Genomic DNA, 27463 nt, shown 5'->3' with positions numbered 1-27463 from the left:
GTATGAGTATATCTCCGGTCCTTCTAGTGTTAACACATCTAATGAATTTGAGAAAATAGTAGACTAAAAGACTGAAAGAAAGAAAGAAAAAGAAAGAAAGAAAGAAACAACCTCCTTGTAGAAGATATTACTCCATCCCTTTGTAGGTTCCTGAGTTTGATCGTTCTCTTTCTTTTCCTTTCTTTGTTCCCTTTTAGAGCCAGCCATTGAGGTCCCTCCGAAAGCTTCTCCACCTTTCTTCCTCCACCAACCACTCGGTCCCCTCTGAAATGCGCTTCCAGCCCCTTCCAAACCAGCCTTCTAAAGGGGGTTTTAGTGAGGGCCGTGGGCACCCCAGCAGTAGCTCCTCACAATCCAAGAGCAGGCAGACCTTCCAGCTGCCAGGACAGATGGAGCCCGGCTGGCATGTGCCGGCTGTGAACCGCAAAAGCGGCGATGGGACCCCCTATCCTGAACAAATGCCTCCGCAAAGCAGCCAGAATGGGCACAGCTTTAGCCGATCATCTCGTTCCCGGATGCCAAACCTCAATGACCTGAAGGAAACAGCCCTGTAGTATAACCCCCCCCCCCTTTCAGGGCTAGACACATTCACTGTGCAAAACCACTCTGTGCCCAGTCTTGTTTTTATAGAACTACCAAGTTTAGAGGTGTGTGAGTGGACAGCAGTCCAATCAATCAGGGCGATGCTAAAATCTGCTCTGAACTGATAAAGTAAATGGTTCTCTTCCTACAGGTTCATCACTTAAAGGTTTACAGACTCTCAGGCGAGACTTATTACTGGTTGTATAACTCCTGTAATTAGTCTTGATTAGTCCAGAGCAGATTAAGAGATAGTCTGGTTGCTGAGACTGCTGGCAGTGTATAATTGAAGTGACAAATCAAATCAGGTTGTTTTAAGCAAAACAGGACTCTGTGCAGGGCGAGTGAATCTTTCTAGCCCTGTCCCATTAATGTTGTGTTTGTTGATTAGGAGGTGAAACTAAAGTCAGGCTTCTGAAGCAGGTGCACCCTTTCCTCAAGGGTGAATATCTATATGTATGTCTTAATTTTTTTAAGCTTCCATATTTGATAGACTTTGTAATATTATATATGATGTTCTAATTATTACTTTCTTGTTATATTATAAATAGGTTACGGTTTAAAATAATAACAATAATTATAAAAATAAGGCAATTTTAAAATGTAGTGGATAAAAGAGTGCAACAGCTTCAGTTTATATACACAAAAAAAAAAAAAACAACCCAGTAACAAGTTATATATTTCGTCAGGCGTGTTTATTCTAAATATTAACCTAGGTTTTCAGAACAAGTATTGTAGTGACAATATAAAGTATGCCATGCTTTTTTATAACCTTAACACAGTGACTTGGAGGCCTGTTTTCTGTCACAGAAGCAGGCCTACATTCTGGTGGGTGCTAATAACTGCAGTTATAAACTATTGCATTTATTTCATAGGTCTTTTATTAGGAGGGGGGCTAAGTAGACTAGCAGTTGGTGATCAAAGAAGGTCTATTATAATGATTTGAAAGACCGGCAGATCTTAAATCCACCCAAAATGTAGAAACCTGCTCTGTTGCTGACCTCATTATACTTGTGTTTAGTGATGCTTCATCCTTGTTGAAACACCAGCAGGATTGAAACAGTTTTTTAAGATGTACCACTATTTAGATCACCAACCCCAATTTATTTACGCAGACAAAGAATTGAATAAGCTAATCTATTTACTATAGTACTTCACAGCATTACACAGAGCAGGACCTGATAAGCAGGGGGTCTCTGAATGCTTAGGCACACACAACCTAATAGTGCAGCCTTGCCTTAAGCAAAACGTATTTTTGTGGCTTGCTGGACCACCAAGGTCACACTGTTCCCAGCATACTGTGTCATTTTCTGGTACAGCGGATTATTAATAGGTTGTGAAGACGTCATAAGCGATTGCTTAGCAACAAGCAATTAGTCAAGGTGGGAAAGATTATATACAATATTAACAAGATCAGATCTGTACCATGCATTGTTAACCTTGTACATTAATGATCAGTTATAATAACTAATACACTTTGAAATGTGTTGAAAAGAAAGTTATGAATAGCACTGTACGCTTGTTAATATGAACAGGCTATAGCAGTAGTGTTATATAAAGGATGTAATTAAGGTATTTTAATAAGCTTGATAATTAATTTTCACATCACAAAGCTTTCCACTAGTATTGTGTAATCAGATATTGTGATGTTTTAATACCATGTTATAGACGTATCTTAATGGTTCAACAGTACATTTGCTTGAAAGGACATTAAACATTTCTGTTTTATAAAGACTAGTAGCTGTGCATTTTACAGCTAATTCCCCCCAAAGTTTATACGTAGTTTGTTTAAATCATGTGTGACCCATCTTTACTCAGCAGTCTGTGACAGAAAACAACCACTATCAGTGCTTTGGTTCCAATAACAAGTGATAACTGGTCGAACTGTATTTTATAAAAAACAAATATAGTTCAGTAAAGTCTTTACCAGTTTCCTTGAAGATGCACTTTAAATACAGGCTTTATAGAGTCAGAATAGCAACTTTATTTATCTTCTCTTTGTATTAAGTGATATGATATATATATATATATATATATATATATATATATATATATATATATATATATATATATATATATATATATATATATGATATATTAAATCAATGACGACTAGACACTGCCTGATCTGTACAGTGGACACATACTTTTGTAATGTATGACACAAACTGTGTTTGCCACATGTGTTAACTGTGTGTGTGTGTGTGTATATATATATATATATATATATATATATATATATATATATATATATATATATATATATATATCGGCTGTTATATTTTACAGAGGTTCATGTCTTTTCTAATTGTTACATTGAACAACATAGTGTATTATATTAATACCAATGTGTGATCATTTCTTTGGTAAGTATTTATAAAACTTTATAGACAAACTTTAGTGAAAGCTCCAAAAAACAAAAAAGGGTGACTGCTATCCATTTTCTTTCAAGACACTTTGATTTAAAACATTCTAAAAATGTGTTTTGTGTGTGTGTTCGTGTGCCAGAAAGAATCATAAATGAAAACAGATTTTTTTTTTTTTTTTTTTTCACAATAGTTTTCAGGGATAGCCAAAAAGTTAACTAAAGGTTTCTTATTTATTTTTATTTTTTTTTACAGCTGCATCATATATTAGAATAAGCTAATGAGCTGATTGTTGGCTTTTTAACTTGCTGTGACATACAGAGCCTTGTCATTAGTAAATAAAAGGGGTTGCCTTCTTCTTTATAACAAGTCTAGGTACTTTGATGGCTTATGTAAAGTTGTCTCAAATGTCAATCTTCTTACAGTTGCTGCTTTCTAAGATTGAAAAAGTAGTAAGAAGCATTTTTTTTTTTGTTTTTAATTTTTTTGTTTTTTGTTTAGAATGCATTGCCATGTGACGTGGTATCTGAAAAGAGCAGGGCAAATCACATTTAACACTATCCAAAAATGTTACATTTTAAATGGACAAAAATAATGCCTTTCTCCTAGCTGGGAACCTCAAAAACTACGGACGCTATCTTTTTAACAGCTCAGCCACATTTTATTGATAGAATTTCCAAAAATGTATTATAGACACAAATATGTTAAAGATAACTGGAACTATGTAAAGTGGTTATGTAAAAATGTTACAGAATTGTTGGGATTTCAAATGGCGTGGTGGTCAGGAATGGTTAGGAAATGACACTGTATGGGGACAACTTAAAAGAGAGCTTGGCATAGTCCTTAAGGGGTTAGCGATCCTTGTGAAACACTCACAAACAGCAGGGAGCAGTGTGCTTGTTTAAATGGTCTGCAAAACAGGACCTAGGGCATTGAAAACACAGCTTAAGAATCTGACCTGCATGTGGGATAATTCATTCTTTACACATTTAGATTTTTTTAGAAGGCCCTGTTCACAAAACTCCTTAGTTTTTAAAGTCTATTATAGACTTGCTGGTTTAAATAACTCCCTGCTGGCAGACCTGCGGTCAATTACATTATAATTGTGTAATTTGTGATTCATTGCAATTAGAATGTAATTGGAGTTGAACCTTGGCACACCTGCGGAATTGCATTTGTAATTCTAATTGTCATTACCTTATAATCGATCAATTACATACCTTTACAAACTTAATCATTCTCAGTTCCATGTTGTGTTTTACATTGAGCGAACATTCTTCTTGTATTTTAAACCACTTTTAATGACCCATTCGTTTGAGAAAATATTATATAGTATGTTTCTGTATTTGCACCTGTGATAACTGCTTGGTAGAATAAACAGAGTAAACATGTTCATGTCTAGAGCTATTTGTGTTACTTTTTAGTGTAATTATAATTCAAACTACTGCAGCATAATTGTATCGAATTGTAATTGAACAAAATAGCATTGTAACTGTAATTGCAATTTCAGCAAACGATTGTGCTGTAATTGCAATTAGAATTAGAATTGACCCCAGGTCTGCCTGCTGGTTTCGTTTGGTTAGTATTAATCTTGGTCTGCATAATGTTACTTTAAGGGAAGGTCTTATTTTAGGTAAGTTTTGTTCTGATCAGGGTCTGTGATACAAGCCATCAAAGTACTTTTACTTTTTCACAAGGTAAACCATTTTATTCCAAACCTCCCTCCCCCATGGATCACAATTGAGGCCATTAGTGTAAGTCCCATTCTTAATTTTTTTTTTTTTTTTTTATTTTTGATTTCTGTTGTTGTCTTAAGGGTGTTTGTTTTTCATTATTATTTTGAAACTTTATCCTTTACTACAGTTAAAATGGAATAAGATTCCTGTCTTGCAAAAATATGTTGTAATCTACAAGTGTGGATTAAATATTATTTTCAAGAATTTAGATTGTACCTGATTGACATATATGGAATGGGATTGAGTCACACCCTTTTTGTAGTATTTGTTGAGCTCATCCCATTTCATTCGGCACACTACCGTATTTGTTGCAATATAACGTGCACCCTTTTACAAATATTAGTGTGTTACATACCGTTTGTGTGCTATATACCATGCTGGTATGCATTATACTTGGGTAATAGTATTTTATATACAGTAGTCTCCGGCTAAGAGAACACCCCTCGGGAAGCAAGCAAAGTGTTTTTATAGCAGAAGTCTTCTCTAAGACGGAGTTAGCCACCAGACACAATATGAATTTATAAATAAATAAGTAAATATGTATTACTTGTCATGACGCGTGTGGATCAACATGTGAAATGAACAGAATAAGTAAGAAAAGCAATAGGCAAGTGTATGTTAATAAACGATAATAATAAAGTAACGATAATAATTAAATTAACGCAGCACCACACGTAAAAAAAAAAATACAGCAGCAGTTATGGATTATGAAAACAATTTCCAGCTTTTGTAGATAGAGAAACAGCGGTGCATTTTGCCGTTTGTTTACATGCCATTTTGTAGCGACGAGGTGAACTCGTGGAAATCAGAATACAAAACGAGGCAAAGATTATAATGACGGCAGTTCTGGAAAGATTGAATAAACCAATCGGTGTGCCTCAGACACTCATGATGACAAGTCAGTTTAGAAAATATTGAATAAACCATTTGAATTTAAGTTTGCATGATTGATGAGTTATCAGGTTAGAAAACATTACTGTATCAGTTGTGAACGAATATCGGTTTCAAAAAGGTGTTCTTTTAAGCAAAATTCATGTTCTTTTAGGCGGAGCGCTTACAATGGGAAAGTTCAGTTTCGCCACAATGGTGTTCTTTTAGCCGGTGTTCACTTAGTAAGGTGTTCCTGTACGTGCAGACTGCTGCAGTATAAGATGGTGTTTGTGATAGGGTAGCATACAGGAGGTGCACTTTAGACAAGATATAACCTGTGAATGCTCAGTCAAGCGCATTATACGGTGTGTTTTATATTTAAAAAAATTACTGTTTTGTTCTTATTGTTTTTAACTTACTTTATTTTCACAACTGCGAATATGCACACAAAAAAAATAGAGATCCAGGAGAATCCAGAGGTTGTAGTGTTCCAAGTCAAGTGCTTGTGAGGTCTCCCGTTTCTCTGTAGCGCTGAATGTAATGTGTCAGCCACACTGCTGGTTCATCAAAACCTGACTTTGTGTTCCAGAACTGATACAAAGCAGAACACATTTGTAAAGTGTTTATAAAGTCCATGTGTATCATGTGGTTTTCTTTTTCTTCTTTTTTCTTTTCCTTTATTTGTACAGTGTACCTGGCATGTTTTCATTTATTGGGTTATGTACATTTATATTGTCACTGTATAGAATAATAATAATCACCATGTTTATTTAACCAGTGGTTGGCATGGAAATTGTTCATTTTTACTAAGCACAATGTATTTTTGAATGGACATTGCAAAACGTGTCTTTATTAAACGCAGGTTTTGCACTATAAGGTTGCAGCTGTATTCAGTGTTTTTATTATTATTATTATTATTATTATTATTATTAATCTGAATAGAGTTTGTTTCTCACTGCAGGTCTAAAATAGTTTCTCTTGATTCACACACAACAAAGATAGCCAGCTTACCTCCTTGTAACCTCCCTATAGCTTATAACTTACTGAGATGACAAAAATTAAGTTTACAAAGAAAACAATACACTAAAACACCAAGTCATTTTTTAACTCCGTATCACAGTAAAATAACATGTCGTAGTTGTACAAGAATGACAGGAATGCAGACTGCATGGACTACCAATTATTAAAACAAAATGTGCCCCCCTGGTGTACTACAGTAAAAACTGCAACTTTAAACCCTTGTATATATTTGTCAAAGCATGCCACTTTACAACAGTATAACATTATTGTAATGATGTCATCTAGAAGAATACACTTCAGTACAGTGAAAGCAGCCTGACATTTTTATTTTATTTGTATTTTCCGGAATCTAATAAGAGTACAAAGTTAATAGTGGTTGGATCTTAATAGCAACTCTGTTGGTTCCCTTTAAAGATGCAAACATTGGTTTACAATGAATGAAATTAAGTTCAAGTCAAGTACAAGAGTAGTTAAATGTTTATTGAACCATCATGACTTTTTTAAATACTGTACACGGGATCATTCTTAACATCAGATAACCTGAAGACATGGCCTTGCTGAGGATTAGAAAAAAACACTGCAACGCACACTGGATAACAGTGGCTATTTGATGGCCCTTCTATTACAGTACAGAATACAGTAAACCAAACCAATTGCACCAATTATAGTTTGCATAATAATCACCTTTTAATCTTTTAACTGCTAGCTTTCCCTTACCAAAGTGGAAGACAAATAAAAGTCTTTGAACACAAGGCAATTGTAATGTTTTTTGGGGGTGAGGGGTCTATTGAAAATACAATAATAATAATAATAATAAATTGTATAATTTGCAGTATGTGAAGAGTGCTGTATTCCAATGAGTACCAAATAACACATTTAGCCCTTTAGAATAAGCAAACATGGCCTTGTTTGAAATGTTCAATTATAAAACTTGTTTGAAGCCTGTTAGGATTTTTTTGTTTGTTTTTGTGTTCCACTTTGTTGAAGGTGAACTCGCACAAGTGTAGTCTAGGCCTGTGGTTCAGGCTCAGACGCACTTGTTCATGCACTCCAGCAGCTCCATTCTCAATGCGATGCGTGTGTGCCAGCCCAGCGGCAGCAACCTGATGTACCGGGAGACGACAGGGGGCCGAAGGAGGTTCTGTACTGAAGAAGTCCTGTCAGAGTTCCCATAGAACACCTATTGAAACCAAACAGGGCTAAAACTATCAAAATTTTTGGAAGGATAAAACAACAATTGTTAAGTCTGACAAAACTAAAAAACAATTATATTTACGTTACCACAGGAAAGGTAAATACTAAGAAGTTATAATGAGGTTTTTGTGTAATTCTTTACAGATTTCTATTTGTGTGTTTTCTTTTGTATTTGTGTTTTTCAATTTGTAGTTGTGTTTTGCACTTCAGGGCCACTGTAGTATTGCTATAGGGTGTTAAAACAATTATTATAGATGATTAATATTAACATCCTGTATAACTTTAGAGATGTCCAGCCCTCCCCTTCTTTAACGCTGCAACAGGAAATCATAGTTCTTGTCTTATAACCTGTTCCGTGGTATAAAGGAAGCACTGTATTACAACTAATTCTTTAAATAAATCTATGAATAGAATGAAATCATTTAGTAAATCCTTGCTTTTGTGTGTATGTTGGTCTAATATTTTACAACATAAATGATGCAAACATACTGGTAAATGTGCATTGCATAGTAAGTAATATTTCCTCAGCAATGACAGTAAAGGGGAATGGCGTATTCAGTTACTTCATGCATCAGGGGGTCAAGTGAAGGCACAAGCTGCTAAACACGTGGGTGTGTCTTTTCATATAGGAATACTTGACGCCCTTGAAGTGAATGGCAGTGCATCAAGGGTAGAACCCGTGTGTGTGTGTGTGTGTGTGTGTCCAGGTCCTATCACTCACCCTGTTGTTTCCAGTCTGATCTTTGTAATAGACCCAGTTGAGGTTCTCGTCAGTGCGGTACTGGACACTGTACTTGGTTATCCACTCGTCAGCGTCGCAGCGACCCTGGCTGATAATGCCTGATATCACCTTCACTTCCTTCAGGTCAATCTGCAGCCACTGGTTACTGTCCTGGAACATGGACAGCCAAGCGCACCTGGAACAGACACCACAAACCACAACTCATTCTGATATGAAGGGTCTCCAACTAAAATCATGTGTGTGGATCTGGTATCATTTTGATACATTTTTTGATGGCTGAATCACATCAGTATCAGCGTCTGCTCTCCAGAAATTATTACTTTCTTTGCATCTGTGCCAACCCTGTGTGTGTAGTGAATTTGTGTGCAAGATGCAAAGAAAGTAATCATTTTCATGTGACATAATTTCCATCTGATAGAAAGAACATTTCCTGATGGCTGAATCAATAGCTGATTATTACGCAAGACTATAGTTGTGCTAGTGTGAGATGATTCATGTCTTTGCATCTTTATTTCACTACATTACATTAATCAAACCTTTCTTGGGCTGTTTCTCCTACCACATGCATACTTCACCAGCTCTGTAAACCCCTTTATCCTGCCACTGTGAAAAACCATCGTTAAATGAGGGGACATTAACCTGCATCGCCACCTAGTGAGTTTGGAACAAAATAGCAGTTTCTTCTCAATATAAGGAATGACAGGCTGTGAATGACAATTAAACATTGGGTGTTTGTACAATGGATTATTGCTGTAGAATTGTGTCATTGATCAATATACATAATTTATCCTTCGGGTGGGCAACGACATGAAAATTGTACATCATTATCGATAATATCGAAGTCAAGAAAAACCACCCAAAAATATAATAACAGATTTGCAATATGAAACAAATATACAGACGTCAGCAGATATTTACATATGAAAATCATTAACTTACATTAACTTAGTGGTGCTCAGTTTCACAATATCCATGGAGTAAAACAAGGTCTTGTTATATTGTTTTACTATTTCATCATCAGCATCTAAAATTCGAAATATTTCTAAACTTCACTGCGCAGACTTTCTAGACAATCTGGTGTCTTATCCGATAAACAACAAAAACCACCCAAAAATATAATAACAGATTTGCAATATGAAACAAATATACAGACGTCAGCAGATATTTACATATGAAAATCATTAACTTACATTAACTTAGTGGTGCTCAGTTTCACAATATCCATGGAGTAAAACAAGGTCTTGTTATATTGTTTTACTATTTCATCATCAGCATCTAAAATTCGAAATATTTCTAAACTTCACTGCGCAGACTTTCTAGACAATCTGGTGTCTTATCCGATAAACAACAAACCCATCCGACACTGCCTCCCTTATGACAGTGCCACCGTAAGTAGAGATGCACCATAAACCTACCTTTATGAGGCTACGTTAGTTTTATACCTCTAAAATAGCTATTTTTGATTTAGCCTTATCTATCAAAACGCTTCAAAATCTGTTGTTTTCATTTCAAAATGTAATCTGACAAACAATAGGCTTCAAAATGCTAGTTAGTACTGAAAAATATATTGAGCACGCCAGTTTTTCTGTGTTTTTGTCGTGTTTAACTACTTTCCTTTTAAAATGACTCTGAACACTGTTTAATGTGTTTTGGTTTATGAATTAAAACTGAGAAATGTGCTAATTGCGAAATTAATCTGGAAAGGCGAGGCGAAAAGTCGGACGAAAACACAGAAAACCAGAAGCTCTGCTTGACACAGAGGAGAGGTAGTCTGTTTTTTATTTATTTAAAAAATAAATAAATAAATACAACTTCCAACTAAATGTACATTACCTCGCCATAACCTCGGACATAGAAATGCCATATTGACACAGTTTCGCAATGCTACGGTATACGTTCTTTTTTTTTTTTTAGTTAGCGGTGGCAAATGTTGAAAAGGTGTGTCTGGGGACTTATAACAACAACACAAGATACCCAGAACGTTTGGAAGGGGGGGATATATGTTATGTTTTCCCAAAGCCATCTCATTTATAATACCGAAAATTCACGTTTTAAAAATACATTAGTAATAGCTAAGTAATGAACAGCTGATGCATGTTCACATCTTAAAATAATGCAAAACGGAAGGCCTATGGCGCTTAATACAGCATGCAAATAGCTTTTGGTACCTAAACGCCAATCAATGAATACAGTGGTTAAATAATACTTAAGTGTGTGGTGTTTGGAGACTGACAATGATTGGTATGCATATAGTTTTCTGTATCTTAATTTAAAATAAACCTTGAATACTGCATTTGTATTGTAACAGTATTAGCATACAAAGCATTTGTTTGCGCGCGTACATATCATTAATATAGCATATTATATATATAATATATATATAAATACAAAGCATGTGTTTTTTATCAATATTGGTGCCCTACAATTTGGTAGAAGAGAGATTCTTGACCACATTTTGCAAACTGCAAACTTTAACATGATGGAAATATGGAATGCGGTTTTCCAAAATCTGTGTTGTTCTGAAACCACTGCTTCATGGTGACATTCTGCACACCACGCCACACAAAAGTGTGACTAATACTCTGTGAATTGCAGAATGTGGTTCGGAAAGGTAATGCTGGTAGATGTCTGTAGTGGGCAGACTCACCCGAAGCCCTGCCCGTTGAGTCTCGCCTTGTTGGACGTCCAAGAGGAATACCACCCGGTGTACTGATCCTCACTGGCGCAGCTGATCTGGTCTGGTGTGACGGCTCCAGATTCAAAGCCCAGCGGTCGGTGATATGGGCACTCTAGAGAAAAAGACATGGTTGGGTGATCGGGGTGTTCAGTTCAATCCTACCCTTAAAACAGTCAATAGTGGTACATTTTTTAAATACTTAAAGAAACTTAAATTCAATGACAAACGTTTTCGACGAAACGTATTTCTCAATGTATTCTATGTTCAACATCTATAGAGCTATACTGAAGAAATTACAAAACACTTTTAATTGGCACATTTGTAATTGAATGCCTTTACTGTGGTGAAACATAGTAAGTATACTTAATGCTGTGTTAAAGCATCATAAGGCAAAGACAGACATGTCAAAGAACATCAATATAGTAAATAAAAAAACGAACTAAAAACTAACTATATGAAAATAATTTAGATCTTTTCTTTAACATCATCTAATCAAATAAACTATAAAATGATATTGCAAAAGTCTACCAGAAGCCATAATAGTAGTACAGTATTTTGTCAGTTTTTTGTTAAGTATATGGAAAACTGCAAAGCGATAGCGAGTGGGAGAAGTACAGGCGTGGAAAAGTACAGAGCAGTTTCGAAGCAGAAAGGAGAAATTGCATCTTGAATTGCTTTAATCAGAAAACAGAGGACATTGGGGAAACACAGCAGCAGCTCAAAGTCAAACAGCCGCGTGTGTTTTTCTGATAACAAACAAGCTGAAACTCGGAGCAGCTGATTCAAATTCAGCGCCGTTTTGAGACACGGGCGAGGGGAGGAGCCAACAGCACAGCAGAACAACGCAGTTAAACGAGGCAGTCTTCCCAGCGACAGCGAGTGGGAGAAGTACAGGCGTGGAAAAGTACAGAGCAGTTTCGAAGCAGTTTGAAAGCAGGCTGACAGCTGCAGAAGAAACTAAACTTAAAAAAAAAAACCTCAACATGGTCTTCAAGCCAGTAATCTGTGACACCTGCTTGATGTGGGAAATCCGAGAAAACCCAGCGGAGCTAAACCAAGTGTGCGTAAAGTGCCGCGCGATCCAGGATTTGCATAAACTAGTAAGTATGCTAGAAATGGAGCTGGAAGAAGTGAGACAGCAACAGGATCTTGAGGAACTGGCACACCCACAATTCATGGAAGTCTGCATCACCCCTAACAGACTGAAAGCCACCAGGGAGATAGAAGGTCAGAACAGCTGGGTTCAGGTAGGCAGAAGCAGGGAAAAAAAGAAACTTCGTCAAACACAACCACCAGAAATCAAAACAACCAACAGATTTGAGTCACTTCAGAATTTTGATGAGCAGAACCAACAACAAGAGAATGAAAGGAACAACATCCAGGACCCTATTGACAGTGGTGACCAGACAGCAAAAAGAAGGGAGGTCATGATTGTTGGGGACTCCATATTGAGAAACACAGCAAGTTCAATTCGCAGTTTGGACCCCCTTACTACAACAGTGTGCTGCCTTCCGGGAGCCTCGGTCAAGCACATCACTGAAAACGTGGACAGGCTCCTAGAACGAACAGGAGACGACCCAGTAGTAGTCGTCCACATCGGTACAAACAACATTGGAAGAGACAGACCAAAATCCCTGCAAAACAAATTCAGAGAGCTAGGAAGGAAATTAAAAGAGAAAACCAAAACTGTGGTATTTTCTGGTATACTACCCGCACCTTGCAAAGGACCATATGGACAGCTGGAAATAATTAATCAAAACGCATGGCTGAAGACGTGGTGCACACGGGAAGGCTTCACCTATCTTGATCATTGGACCACATTCTACAACGAGGACTATCTGTATAGACGGGATGGACTGCATTTAAATAACAAGGGAACTAGTCTACTCGGAGAAAAGATCCTCGAGCAGGTTCGGAAGCATTTAAACTAGAAAGGAAGGGGGGAGAAATCAACAAAAAAACAGAAGGGAGACCGCATCAAAACAAGAACAACAACTCAGGTAAGACAACCATTAAATGTATTTATCTAAATGCTAGAAGTATCAGAAACAAAATTCTAGAACTTGAAGCTACTGCACTAACAAGTAACTATGATGTGATAGGTGTTACTGAAACTTGGTTATCTGAGAGTGATGGGGACGAATATAATATTTGTGGGTATACACTGTATAGGAAAGACAGGCAGGACAGAAGAGGAGGAGGGGTAGCGCTATACATAAGAAACAGTCTTGAAGCCCAGGTGTTAAACCTGGACAAAGAAAATAAAACCGAATCAATATGGGTCAGAATAACAGACAAAAATTCAAAAGGCATAATAATAGGAGCATGCTATAGACCGCCAGATTCAGACGGTGAGCACAATAATCTGTTATACAATGACATTAGAAATGTGTGTAGCAAAGGAGAAGCCATACTAATGGGGGATTTCAACTTCCCCCAAATAAAATGGGAAAACCCGGTGGGTAGCACGAAGGATGAAATTGAAATGGTGGAAATGACAAATGACTGCTTCCTAACACAATTTGTGAAGGCACCCACTAGAGGGGAGGCATGCCTTGATTTAGTCTTTTCAAATAACGAAGATAGAATAACTAAAACAGAGGTCAGAGAACCACTGGCAAACTCAGACCATAACATGGTCTCATTTGAAGTGTTTTTTAAATCCCCAAAAGTAAAGACTAAAGCTAAGGTTTACAATTTTAGAAAAGCAAACTATGAAGGTATGAAACAGAGACTAACAGAAGTAGATTGGAGTAAAATAGAGAAAACACCCACAGAAGAAGGATGGTTGTTCTTCAAAAATGTAGTACTAGAGGCGCAAAACAATTATATCCCTAAAGTAGACAAATCTAAATGTAAAACTAAATTGCCAAAATGGTTTAATAGATCAATTAAAAAAATATTCAGCGAAAAAAGGCACTTTGGAGAGCATTAAAAAAGGACCAAAAAGAAAGTACGCAGAAAGAGTACACAGAACTGCAAACACAAGTCAAAAAGGAAGTTAGAAAGGCCAAGAGAGAAATAGAAATAAACATTGCTAAGGGAGCTAAAACCAATTCCAAAATGTTTTTCCAATATTACAACAGCAAGAGAACATTCAAAGAGGAGATTAAATGTTTAAGAGATACAAATGGCAAAATCGTAGATGAAGAAAAAAAAATAGCAAATATGTTAAATGATTACTTTTCACAAGTTTTTACAAAGGAAGATACTGACAACATGCCCCACATGTCATCCAGTTCCTATCCAGTTTTAAATAACTTTAGCATAACTGAGGCAGAAGTGTTAAAGGGACTAGGAGCTCTTAAAATAAACAAATCCCCTGGGCCGGATGAGATCCTCCCAGTAGTACTCAAAGAAATGAAAGAAGTAATTTACAAACCGCTAACCAAGATCATGCAGCAGTCTCTTGACACAGGGGTGGTACCGACAGACTGGAAAATTGCAAACGTAATACCGATCCACAAAAAGGGAAACAAAACTGAACCAGGTAACTACAGACCAGTAAGCCTGACTTCTATTATATGCAAACTTATGGAAACTATAATAAGATCCAAAATGGAAAATTACCTATATGGTAACAGGGTACTGGGAGACAGTCAACATGGTTTTAGGAAAGGGAGATCGTGCCTAACTAACTTGCTTGATTTTTTTGAGGATGCAACATCGATAATGGATAATTGCAAAGCATATGACATGGTTTATTTAGATTTCCAGAAAGCTTTTGACAAAGTCCCGCACAAAAGATTAATTCTCAAACTGAACGCAGTTGGGATTCAAGGAAACACATGTACATGGATTAGGGAGTGGTTAACATGTAGAAAACAGAAAGTACTGATTAGAGGAAAAACCTCAGAATGGAGTGTGGTAACCAGCGGTGTACCACAGGGATCAGTATTAGGTCCTCTGCTATTCCTAATCTACATTAATGATTTAGATTCTGGTATAGTAAGCAAACTTGTTAAATTTGCAGACGACACAAAAGTAGGAGGAGTGGCAAACACTGTTGCAGCAGCAAAGGTCATTCAAAATGATCTAGACAAGATTCAGAACTGGGCAGACACATGGCAAATGACATTTAATAGAGAAAAGTGTAAGGTACTGCACGCAGGAAATAAAAATGTACATTATAAATATCATATGGGAGATATTGAAATTGGAGAAGGAATCTATGAAAAAGACCTCGGAGTTTTTGTTGACTCAGAAATGTCTTCATCTAGACAATGTGGGGAAGCTATAAAAAAGGCTAACAAGATGCTCGGATACATTGTGAAAAGTGTTGAATTTAAATCAAGGGAAGTAATGTTAAAACTGTACAATGCACTAGTAAGACCTCATCTTGAATATTGTGTTCAGTTCTGGTCACCTCGCTATAAAAAAGATATTGCTGCTCTAGAAAGAGTGCAAAGAAGAGCGACCAGAATTATTCCGGGCTTAAAAGGCATGTCATATGCAGACAGGCTAAAAGAATTGAATCTGTTCAGTCTTGAACAAAGAAGACTACGTGGCGACCTAATTCAAGCATTCAAAATTCTAAAAGGTATTGACAGTGTCGACCCAAGGGACTTTTTCAGCCTGAAAAAAGAAACAAGGACCAGGGGTCACAAATGGAGTTTAGAAAAAGGGGCATTCAGAACAGAAAATAGGAGACACTTTTTTACACAGAGAATTGTGAGGGTCTGGAATCAACTCCCTAGTAATGTTGTTGAAGCTGACACCCTGGGATCCTTCAAGAAGCTGCTTGATGAGATTTTGGGATCAATAAGCTACTAACAACCAAACGAGCAAGATGGGCCGAATGGCCTCCTCTCGTTTGTAAACTTTCTTATGTAATTCAATATGTTAACTCTTCTATTAGGTTTTGGGTCTATTTGACCCGACTCTAGTTTCCAATTGGCTTAAATGCTATTTTTCTTTTCATTTTCTGTATAATATTTTATGACTTTTCCTAAGTTGGGGTATAATTTATACACAGAAAACAGAACCTTTGAGATGTTTATTTTTTTTTTTAGAACAGGTCATGTATACAAATAAGATGTTTTGGGTCACTGTGTGACCCGTGGCATTTATCTATGTAGATTTGTGTGCAGGTAAAAAAACAAGCTTCTTTAATTTGTTATTATTATTATTATTATTATTATTATTATTATTATTATTATTATTATATTTGTCTGAAAATGGCTGCACCTGTCTGGAGATATTTATAAACAAAAAAACAAACATATATATATATATATATATATATATATATATATATATATATATATATATATATATATATATATATATATCTACAAGACAGAGCCTAATTTTCTCTGTCAGTTGCAACAACATCACACTGGCAAAGACATTCCAAATTGAGGAGCTCCCAGGTTGGCAGTCAAAAAGTTTTATCACAGCTCCTGGACTAAAAGAGCAGAAAAGAGTAAAACATTTGCAAATAAAAACATTGAATCAGTTAAAGGCTGTTTAAATTAGTTTGAAATTGCATCAGGTCAACAGAATTAATTTAGTCTACATAATTAATTTAGCTTCATAATGCCGAATGAAACCTGTTGAATAGCGTTACGTTAACATATTGAATTACATACTGTTTTGTACTGTACTTAACGAAAAATCTGACAATTCGAAAGCTAACATGGAATACTGTACTACTATTATGGCTTCTGGTAGTCTTGTGCAATATGATTTTGTAGTTTCTTTGATTACATTAAAAAAAAAAGATTAAATTATGTTCATATCATTATTTATTTATTTTAATTGTGTCTCAATCTTACAAACCTTTGGTCATAGCTGTACATTGTAACCCTATTTACAAAACCTTTTTCAGGGCACTTTTGTGAAAATGTTTATAAACATAATGTTAAACAGTGCTTTGACAAATGAGTGTAACTATCTATGAAACATTTGAAATGGGTTGCAAAAGTGATCTAATTAATCCAAGGTGTGCTCTGGGTTGTACCCAGCTACCTATAAAAATGGAGCATCTGTGTTGGCAAGTGCTGGAACATACAAATCCACCACAACTTTAAAACAAAAATAAAAAAGACATCACCTCTTAACACAATAAAGTAACAGTAAGTAAGAAATGTGTTATGCGCCGCCATAACCATTATTCGACCACCACTAGTTACCAGTCCCTCTTTTATAAAGAAGCTAATTCATGTAAAATCATTGCTGAGTGAATGAATTAAGACAGCCTGAATAAGTTCTCTCCATGGTAATTCAAAATTTAATTTTTCTCTATTTTCTCTTTAGGAATAGATGGGATTTGTGCTTATACTGATACTAGTACTAATGAGTTATTTTAAAACAAGTCTGACCCACTAGATATGTGTTTACTGAAACTGCATGGGCTGGAGACCTCACCTGGCATGCATTCCATCATTGTGGTTTTGCTCGACCAGATCGAGCTGGGCTCCCCTTGACAATCACATTGGCAAGAATTGCCTTTCCACTGCTCCAACACCTCATCCTGCAAAGGTAGAGATATGGCAGATGACATGGTTACACATTGCACAATAACCATCTCATTTGCATACTGCCATTACCCTTTTTAAGAATTATTTGTCAATATTCTTAGTGCAATTACTATGGATTCCAAGTGGTTACATTTAGAAATACATTGAAGACATTGAAGAAAAAAATCTAGAAAGTAATTGTCATTTAATTGATTAAGTTCCTTTCAGTACTTTTGTTGTAATTAATATATAAAAAGAAAACACTAAAACCCCCAATTTCACTGTTAACAGGATTAGTGAGACACCTACCTCTTGAGCATACGCATTTAATAGTGCTGTTCACAGAGGCCAGCGTGCATTGCAGAAATGAGAAACACAAGACACATTGCTGTACATTAGACCTACGTCCATACTCAAAATACAAAATCTTTACAGCAAAGTAATTAGGGTTTGTAACTGAAAAACTAAAGATGTAAGTAAATGGATACCCACAAACCAAAGTGAACTAACCACCGCAGACATTATTTTAAACCAAAATAAAATGAAATTGAGGAACAAATTTAACATCTTGACACTTTCTAGTTTGTTGGAGACCAAATCCCAATGCAGTCTTGGCATCTAGTTTTTTTTTTGTCAAAGTGCCAGCACATGACATTTTTTTCACTTTTCTATACAATCTTATAAAAGACATAACTTCAGTCCTGTGCATGCCTGAGCACCCAGTCCTAATGATGTAGTGTCACAGCAAGGAGAGGCTGAAACATACCTTGACATAAGAGAAGGGGCAGCAGAAGGATTTCCACCTTGATCTTCATCTTTCCTTTTGTTTTTGGAATGGACACAGAGTAAATGACAAGCCTTGCAATGGCAACTGGATTACCATAATCCACGCGTCACTAATGGCATTATCTTATTTCCTTTCCTGTTAGTGGCCAGTCATTACAATTTGGCACCTTCTCCTAGTGAGAATCAAAGCTAAAAAAAAACAAAAAAAAACTTAACATTACCAAATACTTTGTCATACAAAAAAATAATGTAATTCTAAAAGATAACTGTGTTTCCTGAATGCATTTATCCAAGCAGTCTATTGACATTGTTTAATATGGAATTCCCCATGCTATGTGGGTATATTTAAATGATAAAAACAGCGGTCACATCTTAATACCTTAAGCTGCTTGTAGCTAATGAAATAATTCCACAAATCATACCTGTTGTGCACCTCCATTCTCTATGCAGTTTATAAAGAAACACATGTAATAGCAAACTTGTATTTTCATTTAATACAAATTTTATCTGCTCCATACTGTAGGTCAATCAAAGCTCTCAGTTTGCATGCCTTACTCAACAGTGGATTGGTCAAAAAACAAACCAGCGGGAATAATATTTCCCATCATAAACTCTGTTGCAAAATCCCAATGTTTACACCTTACAGCATGTACCTGTAAAACAGGACGTGTAATGCGCTATCATCATGTTAAAAAAACCACTATGAATTAAGTTAATGCCAATCATGTGGTTACAGCACGCACATTGAGCATTATTTAGGTTGTGCTGATAGGGTATTAGTTCCCAGAAGTAAAATCACTCAAAAGATCAATCTCAGTTAAACTTTCACACTTATCTAATAGGTCAGCTTTTTCTCATGTGGGTTTTTCATTTTGTATTTTACTGGCTTCATATGAATGTTTTGGTAAATATTGTTCCTTAGTTCATTTTATGACAGATGATGAGATGATACAAGCACATTTCAAGCCTACTTGTTGAAATAAAAGAAAATGGAATGGGACTAGTTGTATATCAGTTATGACGTGACGCTTTATTAACTCAGTTCTGAAGGTATTCTTGTTGTGATTTCCACGCCTGTATATTTTCTTCAAGTCATGCATTTTGATGATTCCTGTAGAACAAATTCATTCTGTGCAGGTCATTAATGGATGTAAATGAGCATATTTAAAGGAATGGTGTCATCAGTGTTCACAGGTGTCCCTGTTTTCAGATCCCTGTTAGTAATTTGTATTGGAACAGTCTTTTATTTCCCGTCACAATGAAGTCTGTTGCTCATGAAGTGGAGAAAAGACCCACCAAACCATCCAGTCACCTGAAAGGAAAGAGGAAAACAAACTACTCCACCTACATCTACCGAGTGTTAAAACAAGTAGTTTTAACTGTTATTGAAGCGCAGTCCTGGTGTCTGAGGGATGATGACATAAGGCCAAATTGCAGTGTTTCCTCTGGCAGTATCTTGCTCAGTTTGGAAATGCTATGACAAAATTCCTTGAAGCGAATTGTATGCTGACCTCCAACACTTTGTTACTTTACTAATCTAAGAACCTGAAGGTAGTATTTTGGAAGATTAATTGATGTGATGGAAGTCATAACTGCATCATTCTAAATATCCAGTGCATTTATTGTTCCCCAACTTGTTTGTAGGCTCACCTGACACTGGCATCTTATGCAAATTAACTGGCATCGTGGACTGCTCTGTGGGTGACCTGTTCCAGAGCATGGCTTTGGAGGCCTCCAGGTTATCTCTCTACAACAAGAGATGCACCCTCACCGGCAAAGAGGTCCAGTCTGCAGTTCGGCTGCTCTATGCTGGAGATCTAGGGAAGCATGATGCATCGGAGGGGATGAAATCAGTACACCAGCTCAAACTGAGGGCTTGTTTTGAAATGTGAAATTTTAATTTCTACTAATTTTAAAATAAATACTTTTTGAGAACTGTCAATTTTATTATTTTGCTCAAATCATTGTTAAAATTGGAGGTGTACTATCTTTTCCCTGCCCACCATTGTACCAGGAAACTTCATCTGTGTATAGTATATCGTTGAATTTTGTAGATCGCATTGCCTTCCTTATTGCAGGTAAGTAATTAATTTAAAACTACACATGGCAGTAAAAACTCTAACACTTTCACTTCAAATGAAGAACTCTGGTAGATCCAGATTCCCTGAGCCCTTGAAGTTCTGTGATAGGCTAATATAACTGTTGTAAAGATATTTAGGAAAATCAAAAGACTTCAAAGGAAATAAGGAAAACCCTTAAAAATGATGAAACACCTAAACTAAAATAATGCCCTAATCCCCTTAAATGAAACTTTGACATGCTTTTTACAAAAAGGAAAGTAAATATTATAGGAAAATGTAAATAAGACCTAACCTGAGCTAGAAGTGATGTTATAAGTGTTTTGGTAAGTGTCAGAATATGATCAATCTTCGGTTTTATCGGTAAATGTCTACTTTTTCCACATTCACCAAATAATCATTAGTGAGCTTACAATAATGCACAGTTGATCAATTTAATCTAGTTCAACATGGTACTGAACAATATTGTGATCCACTTATGTAGAACAACCAACATTCTGGCAAAGTTACATATAAAACAATTCACAATGGTGCTGAATTGTATTTTATTCCAAATACACAGTTGTTTGATGAAAAATAACATTCTGTTAAATGTGAACTAAATCATTTATGAACTTAGTTTTTTCAACAGAAAATTGCACTTGGTTATGGCACAAAGACAGGCAGTTAATATATGTATTTACTTATTGCAGCATGGTAGACTCTTGTGGCACTTGGCATTAGACGGGACTTCTGAAGCCTTACAATAGCATTTTTTGTTGGAACACTTCTTATGGCATGTACATCTTTTGAACCCTTGCCTACCAGAAAGAGACTGCTTAGAAACAATGTCCTTGTCATGCTGGCAACTACAGAAATGCACAAAAGCAATTAGAAAGACATTCAGCCATTAGCCAAAGGTAGCCATTCTTCAGATTTACTGGTAACTGTCCAAAGTAAAATGTCAGCATGTTTGTTTCAGACATTTGAGTAAATCTTAACATTTTCCAATATTCTAACTTTCACTGGAACAGAAGCACTGATTTTTAATAAAGATCATTCTTCCATTCATACAGACACAAAGGAGACTGGACTTAACACCTTTACCTCAGGATGTGTCAACTGTGATATGGACTAGCCAATTTGAAACTTCCTCTAGCCCCCTTTGTTAAGGTGGGCAAACAGAACGTGATCACCCCCTGAGGTGAGTGCATATTGTCAATGCAGCGGTTCTGAAATCAATATGTATTTTAATAGACTCTACTACACATCTGTCTTCAAGCTAAAATATGGAGGCCACTTTTAGATGACGATGGCAAAATCTTTGTAGCGTTCTGTGGAGTTTGGCAATTTATCATAAAACAGTAAAACTAACATTATAGTAGCTAAAGTAAATCACTTAGAGGTTCTGTGGAATTGCATCTGCTGTTTCAACTGAGGCAAAGAAATCCCTCATTGTTAAATACAGCCAAGGTTATTTGTGTTTGTTGCTTTTAAAAGACAGTTTAAGAGGGTCAGCTGTAAAATACCACCATATTGTGACAAGCAAGAGAAGACCACACAAGATTTAAAAGAAAGCATTTTAATTAGTTAAACATTCCACATTTAAAAACATGTAAACAAGCCACTGTACTCTGCAACAGATTTCATCCTCTCCGACACGCCATGCTACCCAAGTTCCTCAGCGTGGATCAGCAGAGCTGCGGACTGGATCTCTCTGCCAGGGAGAGTGCGTCTCTTGTTGTAGAACGATACCCTGGAGGCCTCTGAAGCCACATGCTGGAGCAGGTTAAAACCAATTAGGGAACAAGTAGTGCACTGTATATTTCCCCAATGCACTTTAGAATTAGGCAGTTTTGACTTCCATCATATTAATTAAATCTCCCACATTTCAGAATAACCTAGTGGTGAAAAATACTACCTTGAGGTTCATAGATTAGTATATCCACAAAAGGTGTTGAAGTCAATGTACAATTTTTTGGCATACAACATTTCCAAAAAGGAGCAAGATACTGCCGGAGGAAACACTGCAATTCAGCCTCTATGTCATTCCTCAGACACCAGGACTGCGCTTCAATAACAGTTAAACCTACTTGTTTCAACACTCGGTAGATACAGGCAGAGTAGTTTACTTTCTTTTTTCCTTTCAGTCGACGGAATGGTTTGATGAGTCTTTTCTCCTCACGAGCAACAGACTTAATTTTGAATGGAAAGACAAGACTACCAACCAGGAACATTTAAGACAGCTGTATTCCAATTACATTAAACAATGTGTGCCTATATTCCCCCCCATAAAAAAGGGTTAAGACAGATTACTAAATGGATCTGAAAACAGTGACACCCATAAACATTTTAACTATGGACCAACATCTATTTGTAGTCTGTACATAATTACCGTATTCCACTGAAATCTACATGCAGAATTGCAAGAAAATACACAAAAGAAACTTGAAGCTCAACAAGACTACCTGTTGAACTGAGTTAAGGAAGCTTCGTAGCATTACTGATATACAGCTACAGTCACATTAGCCATTCAAAATAATACATATTTACGACAAGCTTGTTACTTATTAAGCAGTAGAATCTCTGTTTAGTCATAATTGCATCATGGTTGTCTTTTAATACAAACCTTTTTATTTCCACCCCGACTCACACTGGTCTATTTTTTTTGGGGGGGGGGGGTGTTGTTGTTGTTGTTGTTGTTTGTTGTTGTTGTTGTTGTTCCCCAGAAGCAGTAACTGAAAAACCTGTAGCACAGCCTCCTCCCTTGTGATTTTTATACCTGTGTATAATTGCATCAGCTGTTTTAAACAAACGCTAGTTAACACAATACCTTATTGTTTAACAAAACCTTATTAGTATAACTCTTTTTAAGATGCAATTTAAGTGTGTGTAAAAATGTTATCAGCTGCAAAATAGCATACTGTATAATGAACACAGACAGCTTCTTGTAAAAATACATTCACATTGAGATCCAATAAAGCTCTCGTGAATTAATGAAACATACACATATTTATGCAGCATTTGGTTCGGATCTTGTTTACATCTTTGTATCTTATTTATGCCAGTAAACAGGCTAATCTCTTTAGCAGAAAATTAAAAAGGAATTTAACAGGAAATTGGGAATATACAGAAAGCTGCTGGACTTTCTGATCACATGCATACTGTGTAATGAATACAAACCACTTCTGACATAAAGGGGCTGTTTTAAAATCATGAACAATCATGAACAAAAAAAAGTATCTTTGCGTGTTAAAAAATATAGGTAAAATAATTTGAAATGTTAAAAAAACTCAATTTAATTACAAATGATGAGAAATTCTACACTATGATTGCCTTTAACATGAGATGAACTAATTGTGTATAGCTGTGTTTATAGGATTCTGGTCATTCCATACCAAAAAAGCTATTAAAAACCTGTGTTCTTTCTGTTAACTAAAGACCCTGCTGAGCTGTGCAGATACACAGAGTTATAGCGGAACTCAGACCCAGAATAGAACTAAGCTTAGACTACTGTATCTAGGGTAACATTACATAGTTCATAATTAGTGGTAGTTGGTGTCTGTAAAACCAGCAATATGAGCAGCTACAATTCACACTGAACAGACCAGAGTCCCGTCACAGCAATGTGCTGAAAAAAAGAAGTAATCAAGATAGTGTGTTGTTTAATTTGATTCATGATTGCATCTCAAATTGATTTGATTCTGAAGCGTTTCATAGAAACAGTATATATTTTGAAAATAAATGCATTCATTACAGTACGCTATTTTGCAGCAGATTCGATTTTTACACACATTTAAAATGCCTCTCAAAAGCAACCAACAAAAATAATAAGACTGATAAGGGTTGTGTTAATTAGCTTTCAATTGAAACAGCTGATGGAATTATACACTGGTATAAAAGTCACCAGGGCGAAGGGCGTGTTAGTTTTTGTCAGTTACAGCTTTTTGAAGAGGTGAAGAGTAGTGTTGGTCAGGGAAAAAATAAAGGTTTGTATTGCTATACTACCATTATTTAATCATGACTAAGATCATGACTAGATTTCCTCCACCCACTTACTAATGAAGTTTTTTGTTAATATGCATGACTCTGAAAGGCTTGTAATTTGACTGTATATCAGTAATGCTGTGAAGCTTCATTAACTCAGTTCTGGAGATAGTCTTGTACTGCTTTAGTGTGTTGTCAAGTTGATTATATTAAACAGATGAATGATCTTGATTAAAGGAATACTGTCACTACCATTTACAAGTGTCCCTGTTTTCAGATCCTTATTAATACCGGTAATCTGTTTGGAGCACATGTGCCTATGAGGAAATAGGTCCAAGTAATAGTTTCATGAAAAATTAAAGATGATTGTGGTATATAGTTGAACTTTTTTTCAGCAATCTTCCTGACCAGATCATTCTGAAGTTGGGAAGATACTTAATGTGATGGAAGTCGTAACTAAATGATTCAAAAGTGCATTAGGGAAATAAATATAGTGTGTTTATTCTGTTAACTTGTTTGCAGGTTCACCTGGACGCTGGCATTGTGGACTGCTCTGTGGGAGACCTGTTCCAGAGCGTGGCTTTGGAGGCCTCCAGGTTATCGCTCCTCAGTGAGAGACACACCCTCGCCGGCAGAGAGATCCAGTCTGCAGTTCGGCTGCTCTATGCTGGGGAACTAGGAAAGCATGTCTAGTCGGAAGGGACAGAATCTATGTTGGAGTACACATGCTCAAACCGAGGACTTGTTTCTTACTGTCTGAGTGAAATTTAACTTTCTTTTTTTTTTTCTTCTTTTAAATAAAACTTTGAACTGTTAATTAATTTTGTCCTCTAACTCTAACCATTGTTAAAATTGGTGAGGTAATGTCCGTGCCCTACTCACCAGGTATTAGAAATGTAACTGACGTACAGTACTGCTTGTGTTGTCTTTTGAAGACAACATAAATGCTTGTCCAGTTCCTAGCAGCTGGTTTATCAGAAGTGTGCATTTAGGTGTGGTGTCTTTTTTTTTTGCTTTTGCGCAGTGAGTGGGGTACAAAAATTTGACTTAATGTTGGTAAGAACTCTGCAAATCTCTCTCTCCATGTAAAGTGAATGTCTATGTCCTATTTCACACTGCTATAGGAAAAATAAATATCCCTGTTTCCATGGAGGGCCTTCTGGGTATAAAATTGATGTGATAACCACTATATTATGGAACCAGAACAGCTCTAAATTACATAAGGAATAATATACACCCAACTGGGCATACCAAGGCTGTAATTCTATCAAGGGTGAAGGGGTGACCCTTAAATCCAAAGTGTTTTGGTGTATGTTATTTATTCTAATACACAGGAAGAGGGCCATGCTAGCACGTTGTGTAGGGTTATTTATAAATATTGCAACTAACGGGGGGACTTAAAATAAGTTTACTACATGTATTAGTAAGGGTGGGAGTAGAACATTTTGTTTGGCTTTTTTTTTTTTTTGGGGGGGGGGGGGGGGGGGGGGGGGATTGGATAATTTCCTAGTCACTTAAGAGCCTCTACTTGCTGAGGGCCATCAGTCTACACTGCCTAACAGCCCATGGAGGGCGTGTGGCTGAGCTAAACTATTTTTTGATTTATGTATCTTATGGTTATTGCTAAGAGTAAACAGAAACATCATGTGTGAAGTACCAGTTCTCCTGTTTGATACCGTCTGAGGGCAGGATTCAAAGGACTGAAATAAAATAATCATTCCAACAGAAAGGAAGAAGCCCTGCTTGTGGGGTGTAGGGAGGGAGTTGAATTTAATTGTTTAATGAAACATAATTCCCTTAAAATCCAGCAGATGGAAGCATTGTTTATATAGATAAAGCTTTGTCTACTTGAAGTCCAGACACATACACAGTACAAGCTGTTATTTGCCAAACCATAATACCATGTTTTTATATAGCACCTTTCATAGTGGACCACCATCACAAAGTGCTTTAGGTTGTGAACTGTGTATCATAGGCAGAGTCACTTGTAATAGGACTCTGGGAATATTACCTCCAGCACTTCTCTTTTTAATGCAGTAATTCTACATACACCCCTTATTTAAAATAAAGTGAATATTTCTCTTTTAATACTAGTAATAACCAACTTAAAATATACTTTACTAAACTGATTTCTTCTAGTTTCATAGCAATAAACGATTTCCTTTTTGAAAAATAAAATCATGTGTTGTACTGTACTGTATTTTCAAACCCTTTTTGTTTGGGGGAACTCTTTTTAAAAACATTTTTGAATAGGGAATCCCAACTGAGGAAAATAATTCTGTATATTATCTGTCCTGCATCAAAAGGCCTGTCTCTCAACTCAAAAGTGAAAAATGCTTTTCTTTACATTAAATACATATGTTGACTGATAAAACAGAAGTTTCCAGAAAACAACTAGTTTGCAGTACCGTATAGTATGTCCATGAGCATGTGACTTCACACAGGGAACGCTGAGGAAATTGTAAGCCTGAGATTCCACCCTAACTCAAATAATGCTGTGTGAAGTGTTGTACAGAGGGCCAGTGACATGGGCAGAGTCATTGAAGTTTCTTGGCAAATAGAACTTACCCAAAATCTATTAAATAGCAACAGCTTTATTTTTATTTTTTTTAGCCCTAATTATAAATTAAATTACAGAGAAGGTCTAAATCATTAAGTGAAAAGTACACAGATTAACTCAAGTGGAACGAGACCATCTGCTTCCATATGCCTTTCTGATTAGACCGTACTGCCTGCGCTCAGACTGGCTGCATTTGGTTTCATATTAGGCATGTAAATGTTTCAACGTCAATGAGAACAGTAAATAATAAAGTAAATAAAGGGATGGCTAATCTGGCAACAAAATTCTATTCAAAATCTCATGTCAGCCTCTGTGTAGTGTTACTTTATGCTCATCATGTATCTAGTATCTATTTCTGGAATGAATGGAAGACTAGAAATTTGGTTCCAGATTTCAATGTAACCAGGCCGTGACTGAGCGGGAATCAG

The 27463-nt window shown here is 36.3% G+C and overlaps 2 protein-coding genes across 5 annotated transcripts in view; one reads left to right on the top strand and one right to left on the bottom strand.

Annotated features, from left to right (window-relative positions):
* Positions 1 to 2560, top strand: part of cdkl5 (cyclin-dependent kinase-like 5) — a 101510-nt gene extending 98950 nt beyond the window's left edge. For all 4 annotated transcript variants that reach the window (XM_041259131.1, XM_041259132.1, XM_041259129.1 and 1 more), the window contains one exon: positions 198 to 2560. In XM_041259131.1, coding sequence (XP_041115065.1) covers positions 198 to 554 — 357 coding nt within the window. In that variant the 3' untranslated portion in view covers positions 555 to 2560. The remainder of the gene's footprint in view (positions 1 to 197) is intronic.
* A 2744-nt stretch (positions 2561 to 5304) lies between these two features.
* LOC121321069 (retinoschisin-like) lies at positions 5305 to 18460 on the bottom strand. Its single transcript, XM_041259979.1, has 6 exons — positions 18412 to 18460; positions 17955 to 17980; positions 17554 to 17659; positions 11155 to 11296; positions 8487 to 8682; positions 5305 to 7751 (listed from the first exon to the last, which is right to left on the bottom strand). The coding sequence occupies exons 1-6, from the start codon at positions 18458 to 18460 to the stop codon at positions 7599 to 7601; spliced, it is 672 nt and encodes a 223-aa protein (XP_041115913.1). The 3' UTR covers positions 5305 to 7598.
* Positions 18461 to 27463: the final 9003 nt, after the last annotated feature.

This window comes from Polyodon spathula, chromosome 9 (genome assembly GCF_017654505.1).
Source record: "Polyodon spathula isolate WHYD16114869_AA chromosome 9, ASM1765450v1, whole genome shotgun sequence".
Lineage (NCBI taxonomy): Eukaryota > Metazoa > Chordata > Actinopteri > Acipenseriformes > Polyodontidae > Polyodon > Polyodon spathula.
The sequence above is the reverse complement of the archived record's forward strand: the minus strand, read 5'-3'. Positions and strand labels throughout refer to the sequence as shown.

What these genes read in the sequence shown, in the direction of transcription:
- LOC121321069 (XM_041259979.1), bottom strand. Translation starts at nt 18,460, where the DNA reads ATGAAGATCAAGGTGGAAATCCTTCTGCTGCCCCTTCTCTTATGTCAA. An exon ending in AATGATGGAATGCATGCCAG is followed by an intron (nt 11,297 to 17,553) that starts GTGAGGTCTCCA and finishes CTTTTTCTCTAG; the next exon opens with AGTGCCCATATCACCGACCG. An exon ending in ATCAGACTGGAAACAACAGG is followed by an intron (nt 7,752 to 8,486) that starts GTGAGTGATAGG and finishes TGGTTTCAATAG; the next exon opens with GTGTTCTATGGGAACTCTGA.